Source organism: Gopherus evgoodei, chromosome 2 (assembly GCF_007399415.2).
Source record: "Gopherus evgoodei ecotype Sinaloan lineage chromosome 2, rGopEvg1_v1.p, whole genome shotgun sequence".
Taxonomy (NCBI): Eukaryota; Metazoa; Chordata; order Testudines; family Testudinidae; genus Gopherus; species Gopherus evgoodei.
The window spans coordinates 105,221,572-105,245,884 of record NC_044323.1 but is presented as its reverse complement, the minus strand read 5'-3'; the positions used below and the strand labels follow the sequence as shown (position 1 = coordinate 105,245,884).

The 24,313-nt window shown below is 42.6% G+C and overlaps 1 protein-coding gene across 1 annotated transcript in view; it reads left to right on the top strand.

Annotated features, from left to right (window-relative positions):
* ZPBP (zona pellucida binding protein) overlaps positions 1-22,909 on the top strand; it is a 68,020-nt gene extending 45,111 nt beyond the window's left edge. The window contains 3 exon segments of the mRNA XM_030549397.1: positions 7,138-7,315; positions 22,819-22,845; positions 22,848-22,909. Coding sequence (XP_030405257.1) covers positions 7,138-7,315; positions 22,819-22,845; positions 22,848-22,909 — 267 coding nt within the window.
* The last annotated feature ends 1,404 nt before the right edge of the window (positions 22,910-24,313 follow it).

Sequence of the window (24,313 nt, the reverse complement as noted above, 5' to 3'; positions counted from 1 at the left end):
AATACATAGAACATGAAAAGATGGGAATTGCTTTACTGAGTGTGGCCGGGTCAGTGCTAAAGAGGCCAATTCAGTTAGGATGCATGTGGCCCATTTCCAACAGTTGACAAGAAGGGGTGAATATCAACAGAGAGAAAATTTACTTTTTGTCATGCTAATGAGGCCAGTTCAGTCATGGTAGATGTGCCCATTCTCAACCGTTGGCAAGAAGGTGTGAATATCAGAAAGAAAATTATTTTTTGTAGTGACTGATGCCACTCCCAGTGTTTATTCAGGCCTAATTTGATGGTGTCAAGTTTGCAAATTAATTCTCGTTCTGCAGTTTCTTATTGAAGTCTGTTTTTGAAGTTTTGTTGTTGAAGAATTGCCACTTTTAAGTCTGTTATGGAGTGTCCAGGAAGATTGAAGTGCTCTCCTACTGGTTTTTGAATGTTACAATTCTTGATGTCTGATTTGTGTCCATTTATTCGTGGGTGGGTATTGTAGTTTTAAGAACGCTTGATAGAAGTCAGTTTGTCTCCATCTGAGGGATTGGAACAAATGCGGTTGTATCTGAGGGCTTGGCTGTAGACAATGGATCATGTGATGTGATCTGGATGAAAGCTCAAGGCATGTAAGTAAGTATAGTGGTCAGTAGGTTTCCGGTATAGGGTGGTGTTTGTGACATTTGCTTATTTGCACAGTAGTGACCAGGAAGTGAATCTCTTGTGTGGACTGGTCCAGGCTGAGGTTGATCGTGGGGTGGAAATTGTTGAATTCCTCAAGGACCTCTTTCCCATGGGTCCAGATGATGAAGATTTCATCAGTGTAGTGCAAGTAGAGTAGGGGTGCTAGGAGACAAGAGAACAACACGTCCTCAGCTAAGTCAGCCATAAAAATGTTGGCATACTGTGGGGCCATGCAGGTAACCATAGCAGTGCCGCTGACTTGAAGCTATACATTGTCCCCAAATCTGAAATAGTTGTGGGTGAGGGCAAAGTCATAAAGCTCAGCCACCAGGTTTGTCGTGACATTATCGGGGATAGTGTTCTTGACGGCTTGTAGTCCATCTTTGTGTGGAATGTTGGTGTAGGGATTTTCTGCATCCATAGTGGCTAGGATAGTGTTTTCTGGAAGATCACCAATGGATTGTAGTTTCCTCAGGAAGTCAGTGGTGTCTCGAAGATAGCTGGGAGTGCTGGTAGCGTAGGGTCTGAGGAGAGAGTCCACATAACCAGACAATCCTGCTGTCAGGGTTACAATGCCTGAGATGGATGGTGCATCCAGGATTCCCAGCTTTATGGATCTTGAGTAGCAAATAGAATACCCCTGGTCAGGGTTCTAGGGATGTGTCTGTGTAGATTTGTTCCTGTGCTTCTTCAGGGAGTTTCTTGAGCAGATGGTGCAGTTTCTTTTGGTACCCCTCAGTGGGTTCAGAGAGTAATAGCTTGTACAATGTGGTGTCAGAGAGTTGCCTACACCAGAACATGTACACACTTCCTGACCGGCTCACCTCTGGCTGCTTTTTGTGAAAGGTAACAAGTCTTTGGCATGCTCTGAGCACACCTATGGGATTGAGTTCTACTGGTGGGATAGTAGTTTCCTCACTTAATTTGAGAATCCCCCTTCGGAGCATCTGGGGGTTTGGCTTGACCTATAGCTATGACCATCTCATTAGCTATGTGGTCATGCCAGTTCTTAGGCAGCTTTGAGAATGCCAGCCAGTGGAACCTTAAGTGCCTAAGGGCTTAGGTGCTAGATGAGTGGTGGTTTTGAGAATGTTAACGATTCCTAAGGATGTGTCTTCGCTGGAGCTGGGAGAGTGCCACCCAGCCTATGTAAGCAGACATGCATTAGCTCTGCTAGAGCTAGGGTGCTAAAAATAACAGTGTGGATGTTGCAGCACAGGTGGTGTCATGGGCTAGCCACCCAGGCATTGAGTGGGCAACTGCAGTTATCTGCAAAGGCAATTAAGTGCTTCTGGCTGTTAGGTGCCTAAATTTAATTGGAAGTCAATAGGACTTAGGCTCCTGATTGCATAAGTCATTTTTGGAAAAAGGATTCTGAAATCACAGTCATTTAAGCACTTTTGAAAATTTACCCATGGTATTTTCTCTAAATTATTGTCAATTTAGAACAGATTTGTGTTTATAAATATTTCAAATTGTTCTATCCCATGTACATTACTTTGCATTTGGTAACACCAAATTTCTTCTGTCATTATGCTGCTCCTTTTCCAGGTTGTTGACTTTTTAACAGGCATCTTTATTATAGAGAGGGCTGGTATTACCCGGTTGTCTGACTCTTCCCATTATAAGACCCTGTGTTCAGTTGCTCATAACTTTGCCAAACTTTAACCACTTGGATTTTCCACATTGGATGTCTTTTTTGAAATTTTTTGGAAAGTCTCAGCCAATGTGATTCAGAGACCAGAAGACAAGGCAGAGTCCAGCATGGTATCAGGCCAAGGTCTCTGTAGTTGCCCAGACAAATTCCTGGCACAATGCCTGGGGTTAAGTAGGGACACTTGGCCAATCAGAGAGCTGCAGGGCACTGTCACTCTGAGTCTCATGGGAAGTACTTCCTGAAGCATCTCTTCTCCACAGTGCTCCCTGGCTATGCCTTTACAAGGCCTTCTGGTGGCATTATGGGAATATTAGTTGCTCCAGGTTCTGTAGGCCAGGGTTCTGCTCCCCAGGTCCTTACACTGTCAAGCAGTCTGAGTAAAGTATCACCTCTTCAGCTGGTGTATCATGCAATGCTTTATTGACAAACTATCACAAGAATAAATTCCAAGCTATCCTAGCATGGGCAGTATTGGATACTGTAGATATGGCCTTCAGGGCAATGATGGCAACAGTTATGATGCATCACTCATTGTGGCTGCCCTCATCCAGGATACTTAAGAAGCAGCAGTCCATGGTGGAAGATCTATCCTCTGAGGGATGCTCTTTGTTCTACAAGACTGATGAGGCCATGAGAAATCTCAGGGACTCAAGAACTACCTTTGGATCCTTAGTGTTCTACACCTGGCCTTCAAGCAACAGCAGTTCAGGCACACTGTGCTTCCATTGCATGAGAGACAGCTTCCTTGCTACCAATATAGGCCTCCTGAGCACACTAGAAAGAGGCAAAGATTTTCAAGAAGGAAGTCCTTGGGTGCAACTATCACTCTGTTCTAGCACTCTCCTGCTTCCCCAAGGCAGGAAATGTGACTGTGTCCAAGGACAGCGTACCTCTTGTTTCTTAGCCTCTGATATCTCCCCGCTTCCCTTCCTTGGCAACCATCAGGTTCATTTCCATCACACCTGTTCCAACAACATCTCTCATCATGGAGTGTTAGATATGGGTAGAGATCTTCTATATGATACAGTTCCTTTCTTATCCTGCTACTCACCTCATCCTCCCCATCTGTATTCAGTGATTCCCCTCAATAGAGAGCCACAATCCCGCGTAGCTCTCAGTGAAATAGAAGAGGTGCTACCCCATCAAAGAGGGAGAGGGATCTATTCAAGATACTTCCTCATTCCCAAGAAGAAAGGGGAACTCTGGCCAATACTGGACATCAGAGACCTGAATGTTTACATCAAGAAGTTCAGATTCAAGATATCTCTCACTTTGATCTCCTTTGTCTAGATCAGAAGGACTGATATACTGCCCTTAATTTCCAGGATGTGTACTTTCACACTGCAATACCCCCAGCCGAGAAATGCTACCTGAGTTTCACTGTAGGCAACAACCATTGCTGATGCTAGGTTTTACTATTAGGGCTTTCTGCATCATCAAGGGTGTTGATCAAGTGTTTGGTGGTAATAGCCACCTACTTCAGAAAAATAGACGTTAAGGAATTTCCCTGTCTAGATAACTGGTTGGTCAGAGATGGAGCACCTGACTGGGATGCAGAAAACTCTGGCAGACAGCCTCAGCAGACACTTGGCCAGAGAATACAAGTGGAAACTACATGACTTGGTGATGTGAAGTATTTTTCAACAATGGGGAAAGTTGTTGTAGAATCTCTGTGTCTGATGAGAACAAGAAATGCCCGGCGTGCTGCTTCTAATAGCCCAAGACCAGAATTCCAAAAGGGATATGTTTCTTATCCCAAGCAGTAATATACATTTCCACTCTTACAGCAGGTCTTGAGAAAAATCAGGCAGCACAAAGTGACAGTAACCTTAGTAGCTCCCATGTGGCTAAAACAGTTCTGGTTCATGGCATTCTTCAGGTGACTGCGCACCATCTGTATTCAGATACCATCAGACCTCTTAACTCAGGACAAAATCACTTTCTACCACCCCAATCCAACAGTTCTCCAGCTGGCAGATTGGTATTTGGGTGGACAACAAACTTAGAGCAATTGTGTTGTGCTGCTCTATAGTCAGACCTTAGCAACAGCAGAAGAGACTCTACAGAGAAATGCTGTACAGCAAAATGGAAGAAGTGTTTCTATATGATGCCAGGATTGACAGCTATGCCCAGAAGGTTCCAAGATTTCAGCTATATTTGAGTCTCTCTTCTCTGAAAATGTTGGGATTGTCACTCAGCTCCTTGCGAGTGCAATTGGCAGCATTTAGTGCTTTTCATCCACCGGTGGACAACAATACAGTCTTTATCCATCCAGTTACAGAAAAGTATTTGAACGACCTTGTCAGAGCCTTTCCTTGTTGCTGATATGGGATCTCAATATAATCTTTGTGCCTGAATGAATGCTCCATGTGAACCCTTGGCCTCATGTTCCTCCAGTCATCTGTCTATGAATGTTGCCTTCCTTGTTGCAGTGACCTCAGCAAACAGTAGGAAAGCTGGAAGCCCTTATGGCAGACCCTCCGTATACAGTCTTCCATAGTGATAGTTTCCCAAACGTTACATCTTACGTTTATTTGGAAGGTGATCTTGGAACTACTATCTGAAGAAGGCCATCCACTTACCTGTCTTCTACCTGAAATCACGTGCCACCAGAAAGGACAGGACGCTCCATTCTCTGGATGTCTAACAAGCCTTGGCTTTCTAGCTATAGAGGACAAAACCCTTTAAAAGATCCCCTAAACTATTTGTCTCCTCCACTGAATGTATGACAGGACAAGCTATCTCCATTCAGAGTCATTCTGAGTTGCATTCTGCTTTGCTTCGCACAACTGCCCAATCAGTTTCTGTAGCTTCACTACAGGACATCCCTTTTCTAGAGAACTGAGGAGCCACAGCATGAGACTCTGTGTATGCCTTTGCAAGGCATTACACCTTGATGCAGGCTCCAGCAGCAGATGGCTCCTTCAGCAGAGTATACCTCCTATCAGTGCAGGGCTTTTCACGCCCTCCTCCTCAGTGAGTACTGCTTGTGAGTCACCTCGAGTGGAGTAAACATGGGGACCATCCCTTGAAGAAGAAGAAAGAAAGAATGCTTCCCTGCTTCCCTTCTGCTTCAGATAAATATCTTAAGGTTATTCATGGTAGAGAAGAACAGGAGAAGTAATTGGTCCACATCACTGCTTATACCATAAGTTGGGAGCAAGAGGAGAAGAGCACAGGCACAAACCAATGGACACTACTAATGAAAATTCTTCTAGTTTCAGGTGCATGGAGTGTATGCACGCCTCACCCAGGGATTACGAGGGATTACATCTCTCAAAACTCCAGTTACACCCAGGGATTATCCAGATATAATACCTCTCAAAACTCCATCACAACGCACAATCAACCTGTGGAATTCCTTACCAGAGGACCTTGTGAAGGCCAAGACTATAAGAGAGTTCAAAAAGGAACTAGATAAATTCGTGGATGATAGGTCCCTCAATGTCTATTAGCCAGGATGGGCAGGAATGGTGTCCCTACCCTCTGTTTGCCAGAAGCTGGGAATGAGTGACAGAGGATGGATCACTTGATGATTACCTGTTCTGGCACTGGCCACTGTCGGAATACAGGATACTGGGCTAGATGGACCTTTGGTCTGACCTAGTAAGGCCATTCTTATGTGCTATACAAACTAATCATTCTTTACTTATCTGTATGTTTTTTAAGATGTGTAGTCAGTATACATATTCCATGACCCATCCACCATTCCTACTTCAGAGTCTTCAGACAACAGGTTTTTGAAGTGGTGAAGGAACTGAGGTATACCTTTTTATACCTTCACCTGAGCACACAAGGATGTGCATGGAGCATGTGCCACCCCAGCAGACAGTGCTGACTAGAAAGATCTCTGGTGCATAGGCTGTAGATGTGTAACCACCAGCTGTGGAATACAAATACAGACTACACATCATTAAGAACATCGCTTACTGTACAGTTAAGTAACCCACACACATACACACGGCACTGAAAAAAGGCTCACTTTGATGGTCATTGCTACTTGGAGCCTATAGACCATGGAGTTCCACCTGCTTTTCAGTTCTGAAATTGATTCATTAAGAGAAAAAAACATTTGTTACCTAGAATTGGATTTCTGCGAAACCACTCCAGCAATGGGAATAATCTCCCATGTTATATTTGACAGTTACAATAGTGTAATTTTGTTGTAGTTTGCTTTATTTTGGGGAGATGCTTGCATTATGTTTCTTGAACAGATGACCTGTCATGGGTGAGAAGAGCATTTGAAGTGTGATTCATCTTGTACGTCAGTAGTTGTGTGGATGGAAGACCCATAAGTCTATTTTGCTGATGTCGCATCATAGAAATCCCTATTATAATATAGGAAAGACTCAGAGGGGTAGCTGTGTTAGTCTGGATCTGTAAAAGCAGCAAAGAGTCCTGTGGCACCTTATAGACTAACAGACGTTTTGGAGCATGAGCTTTCGTGGGTGAATACGCACTTCGTCGGATGCATGCACAGGACTCTGCTGCTTTTATAGGAAAGACTGTCACTCATTTTTAGAATGTTTTTGCTGGTAATGTTTACTTTTTCTGACTCATGACAGCCATTAGTGCCTACCAAACCTCTGACCACTTCCACAGAAATTAAAATTCACAATTATAGTAGTCTAAATTTAAAATATGATAGACTAGCCAGCCAGCTCTGCCCCCCCATCAGCAATAATCAGTAATGACAGTAATGCATCTGTCAGATCCTGTACCCTACAACGTCTCCCACCTTAAGTACACTAGAACATTTTTTTTTACTTATTTTTGAATAGAGGATTTAATAACATTTTTGTTTTACTTTAGGCAAAAGACCTTATAGAGAGATTTTTTAACCAACAAGTGGAAGTGCTGGGGAAACGTTCTGAGCCCTTACCTGAAATATACTATATTGAAGGTACTCTGCAAATGGTATGGGTTAATCGCTGCTATCCAGGATATGGAATAAATGCTCTGATACATCCAGATTGTCCTGATTGTTGTGGTATGTGATAAATTTTCAAATCATACACATTATTTCAAGATAATTTTCACTTTGATTGAGCTCTATATATTGTTTAACTTCAGAGTAGTCATTCATACCCACCTTACGGTATTATCCTGTCAGCTCTCTCTCAAGCTAATCAAGATTGACCTGTTTTACCATTTTAGACTGATGTTTTCAAGGAACAGTGTGATACTGCAGAAAGCGGTCTTGATGATTTAGGGCATTTTTATCCACAGTGCATTTAAGTCAATGGTATTTGGATCAGATCCTTAGATGGCACTCTTTCTTGTGAGTTAAGGCTAAACATATAACCCTTCAAAGTGTTAAGGAGGTCTCTGTGCTGTTCATGGTTCCATCTTTCAAGTGGGACGAAAAAAATGGCTGACTGCTCTTTGTTGTTACTAAAGGCCCCTATGACACTCTTTGTAACAGCAGAAGTATTAACACAGTATCTTGGTCAAGTTACAAGTTTTGTAATTACATTTGGTTTACTTAAATTCCTTCTGTAGTTGCAATTGAAATTATGCCACATTTCCTGTTCTAAATAGTATGTAATGTGTAATACACTCTTACATAGTTGTTCAAGCATCACCCCAGGAATGGTTGAAATTTAAGTTGTGGATGAAATGATCCAGGTGAATAGCTTTCATATCAGTAAGTTAAATTTGTGTAGCACTTTTTGATCCATCAGAATGTAAGGTGTTATACTAATGTAAGATCTTTATCATCAGTGCTGATCATTTAAGTGAAGCTTCCTGGTAAAGCTAATGAATTTTGCAAAGAATATGTGCAAAATCATTAGAACAAAACCTGGAAAATTAATGCAAAATTTGAGGAAAATATTTACAGGGATTTTTTTAATCATAGGAGAAATTAGAAAACCAAAAATTAAAGTTGGAAAGGTGAAAGGTTAGAAGCCTTCCTTGCCCTCCAGTTTTTCCCAGCATAGGGTGCATATTTATAAAAAAACCCTTTAGATTTGTAGAATGAGCACGCAAAAGAGACGATTCTAGAATATACTGGAAGGGGAAACAAAGAATGGGCCAAATATTGCTCCCTTTATTCATACAAGTTCTCTCACTGAAATCAGTGAGATCACACACTTGAGTAAAGTGACCAAGGTTTGGATCATCATTTTTAAAAGTTATTTTGACTCTAAATTGTTCTTAGATTGTTTTCCTTAATAGTGTTCAAATTATCTCAATTAGACACTGAGGCTGAAATCTCAATAGTGTGGTGTAATGTAGAAGTATACAGAAGAACAGAATAAAGCTGAACTTGGTCTTTTGGTGAAGGCAGTTTCCTGCATGGCTGGAGAACAGGGAAGGAGAATGTAGCCTTCAAGATATAATCCAATCTAGGGACTTTTGTTTTAAAAAAAGAAACAAAGATTATGCAAGAAAATAGAAAACATAATGAAAAGACCCTAAAACTGCAGGATCTGCAATATATTTGCATATGAGATTTTTCTATTTGCTCTGTTTATGAGAAGTAGCTTATACCATGCACGGAAATTTCTTACATTTCTTCCAAAGGAATGTAGTGAAACATTTGAAAATTTTACCTATATCGATAACTATAGTTTTACATAGTCTTGAGGAAAACTACAGCTCTGTGGGGTTCTTGGGAGTACACCTCTATCTCTTAGGAAGGTTTATAGTATACAGTGCTCCAGTTCTATCATGAATTCACTTCCTCTTCCCTTTTGCAGAGGCTAGCTCCCATAAACACAATAGTCCTAATAAGCCCTTGCGCTCTGGGGCAGTGTAAGGGCTGGAAATCATAGAATCATAGGACTGGAAGCGACTTTGAGGCCATCGAGTCCAGTCCACTGTACTCATGGCAGGACTAAGTATTATCATTATTATCACTAAGTAAGATCATTCCTGACAGGTGTTTTTCTAACGTGCTCTTAAAAATCTCCAGTGATGGAGATTCCACAACCTCCCTAGGCAATTTATTCCAGTGCTTAACCACCCTGACAGGAAGTTTTTCCTAATATCCAACCTAAACCTCCCTTGCTGCAATTTAAGCCCATTGCTTCTTGTCCTATCCCGAGAGGTTAAGAAGAACAGTTTTTCTCCCTCCTCTTTGTAACAACCTTTTATGTACTTGAACGCTGTTATCATGTCCCCTCTGTCTTCTCTTTTCCAGACTAAACTAACAGATATTTTTCAATCTTCCTTCATAGGTCATGTTTTCTAGACATGTATTCATTTTTGTCGCTCTTCCCTGGACTTTTCTCCAATTTGTCCACATCTTTCCTGAAATGTGGTACCCAGAACTGGACACAATACTCCAGTTGAGGCCTAATCACTGCAGAGTAGAGCAGAAGAATTATTTATCGTATCTTGCTTACAATATTCCTGCGAATACATCTCAGAATCATGTTCACTTTTTTTGCAACAGTGTTACACTGTTGATTCATATGTAGCTTGTGGTCCACTATGACACCCAGATCCCTTCCGCAGCACTCCTTCGTATGCAGTCATTTCCCATTTTGTATGTATGCAACTGATTGTTCCTTCCTAAATGGAGTAGTAATGGAGTGGGTCTCACCACTGTGGCACCTTCTGCTGGCCATCTTGGGAAACAGCGCTCAGCCCTTCCAATCTGCTTTCAGCTAGTGGTGTCATGCCTGCTGTCACCGCTGTCTCCACTCTTTGGACCCGCGTCACTCCCCAGACGGCAGCTTCCTCTTCTGGGCACAGTCCTCTGGCTATATCCCCCACTCTGGTATCTGCCCCATTCCAGGGGACCAGCAGTCCTTAGTCTGTCCACTTGCCAACTGCAGTCTGGATACCAGCCACTCTCCTCATTGGCAGGTGAGGTTGGGGGGACAAAGGGCCATCTGCTACTCTAGGTCCTGACCCAGGGACCCTATAGCTGGCAGCCACCTACTGTCCTCCTCCAACTTGCTGCCTATTTTCTCTGGGCCACTTCCCCTGTAACCCTAACGCCCTCTCAGCCCTTGTAGCAAGGCCCTAGCCTGGCAGTGGTTAGCCAGCAGCACACCCTCACATTCTGCTTCTCCTGCCCGGCATTGCTCTATCTCTGACACTTCTTCAGGCAGCCAGTCCTCCTACTTGCCTTCCAGGAAGAGATTGCCTTCTACTGTCCACATATATGGCCCTCTCCAGCCCTTGTTGGCTGCTCCAGCAAGCCTTCCCCCTATTGGTGGGCTCAGTAAACCTTTTTCTGATTTGTGGGTTCTGCACAGCCTCCCTGGTGCTGCTTTTAACCCCTTCTTTTCCCTGTGTGGGGCAGCCGCCCCACCACAGGAGTACTTTGCATTTGTCCTTATTGAATTTCATCCTGTTTGCTTCAGACCATTTCACCAGTTTATCCAGATCATAATCCTATCCTCCAGAGCACTTGCAACCCCTCCCAGCTTGATATTGGCCACAAACTTTATAAGTGTACTCTCTATGCCATTATCTAAATCACTGATGAATATATTGAACGGAACTGGACCCAGAACTGATCCCTATAGGATCTCACTCGTTATGCCCTTCCAGCATGATTTTGAACCACTGATGATTACTCTCGGTGGAACTGTGTCAAGTATCAGAGGGGTAGCCGTGTTAGTCTGGATCTGTAAAGCAGCAAAGAATCCTGTGGCACCTTATAGACTAACAGACGTTTTGGAGCATGAGCTTTCGTGGGTGAATACCCACTTCTTCAGATCTGAAGAAGTGGGTATTCACCCACGAAAGCTCATGCTCCAAAACGTCTGTTAGTCTATAAGGTGCCACAGGATTCTTTGCTGCTTTCTCTGTGGAACTGTTTTTCAACCAGTTTTGCACCCACGTTATGGTAGCTTCATCTCGGTTGCATTTCCTTAGTTTGTTAATGTTGTTGTCAGCTCCTATGTGGTGCATGCTAAAAGATTATTATAATTTTGATAATTCAAACAGATTTTGTTCTTAGAAATATTTTAGTTATGTTGTGTTAATTTTGAGGTAAAACTCAAGGTCTTGTCTGCACATACATTTAGTTTGTGACATGCTGGGGTGTGAATCTACCTCACGTTAGCCTGCTGCTTTGAAACGTAGATTAAAGCACATTAATGAACTGTTAGTATGCATCAATAGAGTCCGTATGAACAGTTAGTGTGCGGCAGGCTAATGTTGGGTACGTTCACACCCAAGCTGGCCACAAACTAAATGTTTGTGTATATAAGCCCCAAGAATAACTAGTGTCTGGATTCACCAGAAGTTTTGATTCCCACTAGCTCAACCAGATTCCCCAACATTTTGTTTTCCACTCTCTTTCCAAAGCTGAGTACCCTGCCTTGAATAGAAATATCTGTTCTTCCTAACACACATTTCTTCTTCCCTTAATATAGATCCAAGCAATATTTTTGTTTCAGCCCCAGATTTGAAGCCCGTTTCCTTCCCAGAACCAAGTCCTATTTGCTCTTCTGCACATCAGAATCTTCCTCTTTCCCCAGCCCTGATGAATGGGAGAACAATACTAATTTTCAAACACTTCCTTTTAGCTGCCTTGTTCCTTATCCTTCCTGCAGCAGGCAGCACTAGCACATGATTACATACTGGTGCTAAGTAGCTGCTATATATACCCTATTACCTCACATCAGTTGGGATCATAGCATTGACTGTATGAGGTTAAATAAACATCAGGGAGAAGCTCATTCTCTCTGTCAATGGGTTCCCTACAGAAATAGGCCTTCCTCCTGAGCCAGTTCCCTTTACCTGCTGGTACCTTCAGGGGGCACAAAAGCAAGCTTTCTCTTGTGATGCAGCCTACTTGGGAAGGGCAGCATTCAGCCCTGAAGAAGGGGCACAGTCCATCCTGCACTCAACCCCTCTCTGCTGACTGCCTCCCATTCAGAGCTTCTGAATTTTGAGTGGACTCCCAGTAATTCTGTGGCTACTCCCTGTGACTGTCCCTGAACGCCCTTCTGGCAACACACTTGAATCCACAGATCTTCCTTTAGCCTGCCCCTTGGTAAAACTGATCTTTTCATTTCCCAGGTCCCCAAACAACATACATATAGCCATTACAAAAACATGACATTGCCTTCACAGAGGCCTACTGGCTGGCCATAAAATCTTTTTGATTAGTAGTTAGCAATTAGGAGGTCCACACACATCTCCCTCAAGCCACTACATTCTATGGACCAAGAGACTATTGCTATACTCATTCTAACCATCCATCAGTTCCTCTCTGTTGCCAGCTTGAGCACTCATGAAAACTATTTTAGGGTTGATATATGTGGAGTTCTGTTCTTCAAATTACTTTCTTGACATTTTGTCAACAGCCAGACTCTGGTTTGAGAAGGACAATGCTTTAGTTGCTGTTGAACAAGCTTGCATTTTAAGGGATATCACTGTAGCTAGCTTCCTACAGTAGGGCTCTGTGGAGGCAATGCCATGAAACTACAAAAGGTTATTTAATTTATTAGAGGTAATTCTTATATTCTGAATGTATTGCCACTCAGGGCCACAGTCATCCTCTGTTAATGTAACTTCAAGGCCCACCTCCAAGTAAGACTTTTGAGGTAGAGAGTGACTGAAGGGCAGTTAGAGGAGGCAGAGTATTTATGCCCTTGGAACTTGTAACTGCAGACTACTACTCAAAATTTGTTTCTGAGGCTACATGGGTAGGCATTCTTAATGAGTAGTGCTATAGAGACAGTACATTTGAAGATGAGTTACTTCTGGTCAGTAAAGCCTTTCTGTCTCATGAAGGGTAGATTGATTTAAATCAGTTGTTCTCAAGTGGGGTAGCCAGAGATCTTCCAGGGGGTACATCATCTCCTGTAGATATTTGCCTAGTTTTATAACAGGCTATATAAAAAGCACTAGTGAAGTCGGTACAAACTAAAATTTCATACAATGACTTGTCCATACTGCTCTATGTACTATACACTGAAATTTTAGTACAATATGTATATTCTAATTTATTTGTATAATTATATAGTAAAAATGAGAGAGCAATTTTTTTTTCAGTAAAAGTATGCTGTGACACTTTCGTATTTTTATGTCTGATTTTGTAAGTAAGTAGTTTTTAAGTGAGATGAAACTTGGGGGTATGCAAGACAACACAGATTCTTAAAAGTAGTACAGTAGTCTGGAAAAGTTGAGAGCCACTGATTTAAATCATGATTTAAATCAACAAGCTAGAAAGTTTGATTTAAATGCTCAACTTTAATCTTGTTTTGCATTTATACTAAAGAAAGATTCATTCTCATTCGTTGTTAAACACTGGAACTTGTTGACTTGTTGGGGAGATGGGGGTTGCTGGTAAGTGAAAAATTGCAGTTAAATAAGAGGGAGGAAGCTTGGTTATGGGAGGGGGCTGGGGGTTGGGGCACAGGAGAGGGTGTGGAGTGCTGGAGCTGGATGGTGCTCACCTCAGGAGGCTCCCCGCAAGCACGGCATGATGCCTCTGCCTAGGAGCAGCAGGGAGGCTAAGTGGCTCTGCGAGATGCCTCTGCCCACAGGCACCGCCGCCACAGCTCCCATTGGCTGAGGTTCCCACAATCAGCACTCCGAACTTCTTGTGGCTGTTTCTCCACCTAGGAGCATCAGGGATTTGTTGCTGCTTCCAGGGAGCTAGGTAGGGAACCTGCCAGCCCTGCACCAACTGGACTATAAACTGGACTTTCAATGAAGATCAGAAATGCCAGTTTATAGAGCTTTCCAGTTGGTAAAGTGCTGGATAACACAGCTTTTACTAGATTGGCTCTACCTTAAATTTGGTACTGTTTGTTATCAAGGAGGATAAACTGTGTCTATGCACATCTAGTTAAGCAGTTTGTAGCTTAACATTCTTTTATTCTGATTCTTAATTTTTACACTTTTAGAAAATGGTGAATGATATTTCTTATTTAGTATAGGATTAATTTTTTACTCATGATTTCTGTTAAGCTGCATTTGGATGCAAATTGTAATACAATTAAAATGCATAAAACAGCATTTTTTTCTTATTGAACATTACCTTTAAATGTATTGGACACATAAGAAAAAAAATTTATTAAAGCCTGTTTTGCATTTAAAACAGATGTATTAAACAAAGGAAGTATTCTCTGTAGTTAGTGAATTGAATTGGTCACCATGTCATTCAAGATTTTAGAACTAGTAGATCTCATCCTCTCACATACAGTTTTTAATTCAAGAAAGGAAGAGGAGAACAAGCTTTGCTGCTTTTTCAATTCCCTGTCCATTTCTTAACTTTGAATGAACTAATCGTTTAGCTCTGAACTTGTTGAATAAGCTGAAATAAAGAAAATAGTCTCTCTGCACCTGCAGAAGATGTCACTTCTGTCAGAAGCTACTTTAGCATTTTAACAAATTCTGGTTTTTCTCTGAGTGCTTGTATACACGTTCCACTGTTGGGGTATGTGTGCCTGGTGCATTCAAACCAGACACTTTAAGTCATCAGCACTGTGTGGAGCCATGCATGTGCCCTGAGTATTGTTGTGCCTCCAATTGTGGGAATAAAGAGCAGGGCTGCTCCTGCTGCCTCTCAGTTCCTTCATTGTCTGAGGCTTTGATAGCGTTCCCAGTGATGCCTCTTAGCTCATAATTTATTGCCTTGCTTATCAGCAGCTTTTTTGTAAATAGATAGTGCTTAGTAGATAGGTAATTTAGTATTAGTTTTTAGTAAGAGTTTATTTTGTTCTTTTTTAAGAGGAGGCTATTTTCTTTCATTTGTCTCCTCTGGTGGTACTCCTTGTGATGGGGCAGGACTCACCACTTCCGCACCTTCTGCTCGCTGTGCTGGGAATTAGCACTTGGTTGCCGGTGCACCTTCATCTAGTGGTGTCTCACCACCATCGCTTCTGCTCCACCTCTAAGGCCTGCATTGCTCCCCGGACCGAGACATCATCTTCTGGAAACGGCCCTCCAGCTGTCTCACTCTGCTTTGGAACCAGCTGTCTCTAGTCCATCCCTGCAGCCTTTGGTCTAGTCCCTCACCTCAAGGGGTAAACCTCAGTCTGAATACTGGCCACCCCCTCTGTGACAAGTGGGGGAGAAAGGGAGGGAGAGCTTGCCCACTACCCCAGGCCGATCCAGGGACGCTATAGCTGGCGGCCATGTGCTTCCTCTCCTCCAACTCCTGCCGCCTATTCTCTGTAGCCCTAGCACCTTCCTGGCCCTTTGTATCAAGGGCCTCAGTCTGGCAGCGCTCAGGCTGGAGCTCCCTGTTGCTCCCCTGACCCTGCCCAGTACTGCTGTATCCAAGGTACTCCTCTAAGGCAGCTAGTCCTTCTCCCTTGCACTCCAGGGAGAGACTATCCTTGCTCTGTTGAGCAGCCATTCTTATATGGCCCTCACTGGCCCTGATTGGCTGCTCCAGTAACTCTTCTCCTGACTGAGTCACTACAAGTCATCCTCCCATTGGTTGGGTTTTGCGCAGCCTCCCTGTGGCTACTTTAACCCTCCATATAGCTGTGTGGGGCAACCCCACCACACTCCTGTACAGATTAGTTGTCTTGGTACATAAATCCTCAGATTTCAAAATTGCTTGACACGTGAGGCAGTAATGTCACTAAACGACAGACACACTAGGTGTCTAATCTGTCTAGTGCTAGATGTGCTATATTGAGTTGGTTTGGAAAAGAACCTGAAAGAGCTGGAGAGTCCTGGCTTAAGATTTGCCTCATGAAGAGGTGGTTGGCCTGAGCTCTGATCCTGGTATGCCCAGGGCTGATCGTTCTGATTATGCCTCCTCCAGAAGCATTCCTGCAGCTACCTCATCTTCAGTTGCTGTTCTGTCACCAAAAGACTGCCTCTGACAGAAGGAGGAAGTCCCACAAAACTTCCAGAGAGGAGGCAGCAATCCATCCCTGGCCCTGCATCTAAGGTCCTTAAGACTTCTAGCTTTTTAGAGCATATGGGTAGTTCAAAACCCAGGAAAGGCTCCTCAAGAACCATGTGGCTCTGAACATCATGCTTCAGCAAGAGGTGAAAACTTGCTTTATAAGCTGTCAGGTACCAGTCTGGCTGATTAAAGAGGACAGGTGTCACTAACTCAGGTTCTGTTTCCAGGGACTCAGTATACAGTGATATCAATGACTCTGGTACTGATCACCTTGGTAGCAATGAGGCCAGGCCCAACGATTCCATCCCTTCCTCCAGTACTTACAGCCCTGACACCGGTGCTATGTCCAGTTTCACTGTTGGCACAAATTGACTATTGTACCAATCTTATCAGTACTATCTACTCCTTGGGCCTGCATAGCAGCCAGAGATACATTGTGTTCATTGGTCCCAGACACACTTCTGCTTGTGACCCAACAGGTCCCACAGCAAGCAGTGGTTTCAGTATCCACCTTGAGTATCCACCCGTGAGACCGTCACATCTGAGGGCACCAGGCAAACCTGCTGACATCATCATCCCCTCCCAAGAGCTGAATGACTGATACGCTGCTCTTGGGCTACAAGTTGCCAACTTTCATGTGGTTATCCAATTAAGCCATGGAAAATATAAGATTTCTAGTTGGGGTCTGCTACTACCAGTACACAGTGCTTCTTTTTAGTCTCTCATCAGGTCCCAGAGTTCTTACAAAATGTATGGTGGTATTAGTAGGTTCAGTTGTGGCTGATCCAGCTGGGTCTGAGAATAAACAAGACAAGTCGACCCTGTCTTTCTACCCACCTCCTCCATCCCCCCGTAGAAAGAATCAAATTCTTGGGACCATTCTTAACTCTCACTGCAACAGCCTGTCTATCTCCGGAGAACTTCAGTCCATCCTATGCTGTAATTTGCAGGTTCATCCTTGTGATTTTGCCTTAGATTGCTAGGAATCTTGGCATCTTGAATGTACGTGTGACTCAGCATGCCACCACACTTTACCTGTAGTACATGCAAAGCTGGTTGAAGTCTATATTGGCAAAACAAATATCCTTTGGACATGGCAGTTCATGTACCTTTCTGAGTCCTATTATCATTAAGGAATAGATGACTCTGAAAAATGTGTGCAAGGGAGTTCCCTTTTCTCCCTCTACTTCCACAGAAAACACTAATAATGGATGAATCCACTCTGGGCTCGGGAGCAGATCTGAACAGAGTGTAAACTCAAGGTCAGTGATTTTGCCAAGAAACAGCCCTTCATATAAACAATGTAGACCTGAGAGCCTTTCTTCATACCTGCAAAGCACAGTTGCCAACTTTCATGCGGTAAATAAGCACCCCAGCTTTCACACTGAGCCAAAAATCAAGCTAATCCCATTTCAAAATGAGGCCAAAACAAGCCAATCCTAAGAACCACAACACTCCATATGACTAGATCTCCCTGGCATACAATCTGAGAATGTGGTGGGCCCACTGTTCACCTGACTCTCGTCTTCCCTTGGCCCAGCTTGCCCTCCCTTTCCCCTGCTTGCTGGGAGCCTATCAAAAAAAAGAAGGAACAAGCTACAAGCCAAAAATTAGCCAAGAAGCAACTTACAAGCCAAATAAGGCAAAAACAAGCCCAATTTCATGTTGTGAAGGCCAAGACAATAACAGGATTAAAAAAAAAACTAGATACATTCATGGAGGATAGGTCCATCAATGGCTGTTAGCCAGGATGGGCAGGGATGGTATCCCTACCCTCTGTTTGCCAGAAGCTGGGAATGGGCGACAGGGGATGGATCACTTGATGATTATCTGCTCTGTTCATTTCCTCTGGGGCATCTGGCATTGGCCACTGTTGGAAGACAGCATACTGGGCTAGATGGATCTTTGGTCTGACCAGTAGGCTGTTCTTATGTCAGTGCAGCCTCCTATAATCTTATCGTTATTCTTGGACGCAATTGCTGAGTCCCAGTCAGATTTTGTACCCCAATCCTTGCAGTCTCCACCTCACAGCATGGATGCAGATTGGCCGAATGTATCAGAAATAAACAGTTTGCATAGATTTCAAAATATCCTTATTAACAGGAGGAAGGCCTGGCATCATCAACTGCCTCCATCCAAAGCGCAGGTACAAGAAGTGTTGAGTACCTACTGGAACTAAAGAATTTTGGCCTATCAGTGAGCTGCAAGGTCAACTTCCAGCAAGCTAACTCCACCATTCACCCTCCTATTCAGGGATGTTCTGTTTTCTTCATCCCTGTAGTAGGAAGACTTATAAAAGGCCTCATAAGGGTTTTATCCACCAACAAGAGAACAAGTCCCTGTGAGGACTTTAACTTAGTCCTCACAGGCCTTATGAGACCGCCCTTTGAACCTTTGAAGAATGATAGGCCATTTCATCCCAAAGGATTTCTAACTGGATCTCTTCCTGTATCTGTACTTGTTATGAGTTGTTAAAATGTAACACCATTACCAAGTATTATTGTGCATTAAACTGGAGCCCAGGCTGCCACTATGGTCCTTCTGAGGCGTGTTCTCCTCATGGACATTTACAGAGTTGCTACATCCATACGTTCAGTCAACATTATGCCATAGTGAAATAATTGAAATGACAGTTCTACAGTCATAGTTTAAGTAGACTGCAGTGAGTTTCCATCTCCAAAAGAGAACAGCTTGGGAATCATTGAAATGTAAATGTGTACAAGCACACAAAGAAGAATAAGAAGAAACAATGATTTACAACATTCACTGTGGCTCTTTGAGATTTGTTGCAGGTATACCATATATACTTGTTCATAAGCTGAATTTTTTTAGTAAAAAAGGGAAGAACCAGAGAAGGGAGTCAGCTTATGAATGGGTATAGAGAGGGAGAGGTGGGACATAGCCCCTCCCCCCAACAGAGGGAGCAAGGAGCAGCAGCAGAGCCAGAAGGAAAGAGGCAGGGCCAAAGTCTGTCTGTGTCTGGCCATGCTGCTCTCCCCCCAGCCTCCAAAGCAGCTGCAGTTCTGGGGCTGGCAGGCTGCAGTCATGCTGCCTGGCCCCGCCCCCCAGAGCAGGCTGTGGTTGTGCCGCCTGGCCCACTGGAGCACACTGTGGCCATCCCGACCCGGCCCAGCCTCCTGGGGCAGGCTGCAGCTGCGCTGCCCGGTCTGGCCCGCCGGAGCAGGCTGCAGCCGTGCTGCCCGGTCTGCTGGACCAGCTCCACTCAGGCCAGAGACATCCTCCCCAGATAAAGTGGGAAGGGGTGGGATGGGGAGAGTGTGGGGGTCCCGGGCTAAGGGTGGAGTCATGTGGAGGGTGGTCACAGGGGTTACTCCCCTGACTTTCAGCTTCTCCCCCCACAAAAAATTTCTCCACTGGTTGCTGGCCCAGCCCATCAGGGTAAGCAGCTGGTGCACCGGGACACTTTGTTTACTTAGGTTCACCTCCGTGCCTGTGGACGCTCGAGGTAAACACATCATCTTGGCCCATCAGCAGCTTATCCTCATGGCCCGGGAGCCAAAGTTTGCTGACCTCTGAGTTATAGGGTCGGCTTATGAACGGGTCATAACAAATTTCCATTTTTACTTATCCAACTTGGGAGGGTCAGCTTATAAACGAACCGGCTAATCAACTATATACGATATATATTCCATGACCCACTTACCATCCCTGTTACAATGGATTGTATTGTTACTAAGATTCCGGTGGTGAAGGAACAAGAAGGCAGTTGGAGCAGTCCTGCTCTGGCTTGGAGGTATAAGAGTACTTATGGTATATGTGCAGACCCACTTGGTACTGCTAACCAAAAGTCTCTTGCTTGAATGTACTGGGTGCACAGACGCCTCAGTGGAATATATGTATAAAACATATCTTGAAAAACCATGTATTGTACAAGTAAGTAATTTTCTTCCAGGTGCTTAGCCAGTGACTTCTACCAGTTCAGTGGTTTGATTTTCTTTAAAATTTCAGTAATGTGTATACTGTTTGAGTATTACTTTATTTGAATAATTATAAGATGTTTTGGTCTTAACATGGTATCAGAATTTCAAATTTAATTTTAAACAGAGTTTTTTTAAAAAAGAAAACCATTAATTTAAATAAAAACCCATTTTTAATCAATTTTTATCCATCCTGGTTTCATATTTGTATGTATAACGTATTTTAATTTGCAGATTTGTCATATTAAGATTATAAAAATCTTAGAAACATACATTTAATATAATTCCTGTTCATTCTAGTGGTTTAAGTGCCTTTTAAAATCTTTTCTTAAGGTATATAAAATAAAGCATATTTGAAGGTTAAATAAAATGTTTGAGTAATTGCTTAAACAAACATGATACTCCACTAAAGTTCAGTTAACACAAAGTAAGTGTACCACTTTTGTGTCTTCAAAAGACCGTTAGATATAAAACAATTATTTTTGTGTTGGTCTTAAAAACATTCCTGCAATGTTTTCATTTTCCTTCAGGAGTTAGGCTACAGATGTAGATGAAATACAGTACCAAAATTCATATCTTTTGTGGGCTCCTGATACATTCCTGGCAACTTGATTTCATCCCATGGGATAAGATAATCAGAAACCCATACTTGATTTATAACTTAGTAGTCTTTGTCCTCATTCATTATCTTTTATAGTTTGATTTCCTGTAGTAATTTGCTTTAATGGACTAGGTACAAATTTAGCTTGCCATTACAATAATTTTTTAAAAAATTAAAAAAAGAAACTATACTGAAAAATAATCATTTCAAAGTTTTAAATAAAATTTATTGCTCAAGCAAATATTGAAATAGTACTAAATTGAGGTAGAGGAGAAAATGTCAGCACATAGGATTCAAGAAGAAATTAACATGTCAAGTGCACTTAAAAGTTTGTGAGTTGTGAAATGGTATATTAGATAGGTACAAATGAAATATATGAGGTGAAGTATTTTGTGGAGATGTTTATACATGAAGGGTGAAGTTAGGCCAGTGTATATTTATGCTCAATAAGGAAGATTGAGGCAAGTTATGTTTACTGTAAGAAACTTGGTATCTTTTCCCAGCAGCCAGTTCAGCAAGCAGTAGGCTGTTTGCTTAAGATTTTTTCTCTTTTTCATGCCTTCCCCTAGATGGCAGACTGAGATTGAGCTGTTCACAAATAATTTTTATATGATTGTTATCATGTAACACAGAATTCTCTGGGAGAAGAAGTGGGAAGAGGGCAGTTTTGCTTCTGATGTTGAGACACACTGGGGAGAACGAAGGCTATTTACCAGCCCAACTGATGTGGAGACTGGGAAGTGCTATTTGCTATATGTATGTTCAGGGACCCATAGAGGTCTCTGAAGGGTGGATACGGAGCTTCACATACCATTTCTATACACACTTCCTCACTCTCCCTAGCAGTGGGAGAAAAATTTGTGACTATCCTGCAGAGAGAGAAGGGCTCCTGAATCCTTCTACCAATCATTGTTACTGTGATGCTGTCCCTTATGCTTAATTAATGAAAATGTCAGACAGTCATCATCCTTGATTCAAATAGATGTGTAATGTTTGTATAGTGTCTAGCAAAATGGGACCCTGCTCTCGGTTGGGGCATTTAGGCACTACTATAATCCATATAGTTAATACAGTGATTTTTGGGGTTGGGATGAGGGGTCAGTTGCAAGCCTCTCTTGCCAAATGGTGAATAAGCTCTGCCCATTTCTAATGGCATTTGAGAAGACCTCTAAAACTCCTTTGAGTCACGAGAAAGGAATAAGCAGAGTCAGGCAACCCCTGGTGATTGCCACGGGTCAGATGAACCTTGCTAAGGTTCTGTAACAATGGAAATAGGCAGGGTGAAGCCCCACAAATCCTGTTGAATTAATAGGTGTCAAGTAGGATAAGACTTAGTGGACTTCTTTGGGCTACAAAGAGGGGAAGCAGGTATGCTCCAACTACAAGAGTAGGAGCTTCCCAGTTTCCAGTGGGGCAGCATTAACACCCTCACTGCCCCCCTTTTTCTCTAAAAATGCTATAATTATCAAAGTATAGTGATGTTCAAGGGAGCCAGGAGAAACACAGACAAACCAATCACCTGGCTGTGATCCTTCTTGCTTCCTCATGATGACTTACGTTGGGGGCTAACATATCCTATACAGGCTAGGGCTATAGTCAGGCTTTCACTGAGTGTGTACTGATTTCACAGAATGGCATAGCATGAGTTAACCAGTGGAAAAGTTCTTCTGCTCATAACACCATCTTTGGCACCACACACTGATGTCTGCTTGTTTGTTGCAGTCTCTGTGCATTTGCTACTTATTAATAGATTCTTAAAAGTCAGCTTTGTTTTAAATGAGCTTTTAAGAACATTTGTGTCCACTAGGTGGAGCTAAAGCAATGTAGTTCAAACATTATGGGTGTTGACCACTCTACAATCTGGTTTTTTTGGTTTTCAATAGTGAAAAAACTTACTTGGGGTAGAGCAGTGGGGAGTCAGAAAGTCATACAAACTTCTTTTGTGAAGAGAAGAATATTATATTTAATGAATGGACAGCATGTAAAAAATAGATTTTTACATTATATCCTTTTTATTTTATTTTTTAATTCAAATATTAGAATGTTAGAAAAATCTGATCTTGCCATTAGTCCCAAGCAAGGTGTTTAAAACATTTATAATCTAAGCATATTTTAGATACCATTTAGTTTTTTAAATAGCTTTTTTGTTCTGTTTTCTCTGTTTGTAGTTGTCTGCAGCCCAGGATCATATAATCCCACGATGGAGTTCACTGTCTTCAGTGCAACCATACTTTGATATACGGAGCAGCAAAATGTTAGCAGAATATCAGTAGGAGCACATTGCTCTTCAGTAGCTCTGATGTATTTCATTTTAACATAGTAATATCAATAAAATGTTAACAACTTGTACGGTGAATTTTGGTTTCATCAATTTGTTTTAAAAAGGAGTACTATCTAGCCATTTTAATAAATATAGGTCTTGAACCATTTTTGAGTATTTGATTTTTTTTAAAAATACATTTAATGTTTATGAAAATATGCAGATTGACCGCTGTGACGACTAAAGCTCTCTAGTTACTCACAGAGCAGGGGTATATGTATACTTCCCTACAAGTTGCTTGCCAACGTGCTTCTGTCTTTTTCTAGAAGGACCACCTCTAGGAGTGTACATGTAATTTCTCTTCCTAATCTTCCAGTCCTTTCATAGACTGTTAGAGGACTGTGAGGAGCCCACAGCAGTAGCTCAGAGATGGAGCACACTGGCGACACAGATCCAGATTTCCTAGTGAACAATTACCAGGTAAGAAATTATTTCTTTCTGATAGCAGTGACTTCAGTTTCTATGGTAAGTAGGGAGGGGAGTCAAGTCATCCTACATTAAATTTCATAAGGATAAATTAGTTCTACAGGCCCGTACGCAATCCTTCCAAAAAGTGGCAATATTTCAATTTAATTGATCAGTCATAATATTATCAATATTTTTTCCTGCAATCTTATGGCCATGCCAGCAGGTCCCAAATTGAACATTAAAGCTCTCTTGGCTCTTAGCTGGAGTAGGTTAAATCTTTAGATAAAAGAGATATTGATATCATTTTACACTGGTATAATAGTTAACCTGTGACTAAGGCCTGGTCTACACTATGAGTTTAGGTCGAATTTAGCAGCATTAAATTGAACTAACCCGGCACCTATCCACACAACGAAGCCATTTTTGTCAACATATGGGGCTCTTAAAATCTATTTCTATACTCTTCCCCAACGAGGGGAGTAGTGCTGAAATTGACATTGCCGGTTCAAATTAGGGTTAGTGTGGACGCAATTCGACGGTATTGGCCTCCGGGAGCTATCCCACAGTGGACCATTGTGACCGCTCTGAACAGCAATCTGAACTCTGATGCACTGGCCAGGTGTACAGGAAAAGCCCCGCGAACTTTTGAATTTCATTTCTTGTTTGCTCAGCTTGGAGAGCTGATCAGCACAGGTGACCATGCAGTCCCAGAATTGAAAAAGAGCTCCAGTATGGACCATACGGGAGGTACTGGATCTGGTCGCTGTATGGGGAGATGAATCCGTGCTATCAGAACTCTGTTCCAAAAGACGGAATGCCAAAACATTTGAAAAATCTCCAAAGCCACGATGGACAGAGGCCACAACAGGGGCTCAGCACAGTGCTGCGTGAAAGCCAGTGAATCAAACGGACGGTCCGGGACAGAGCCGCAGACA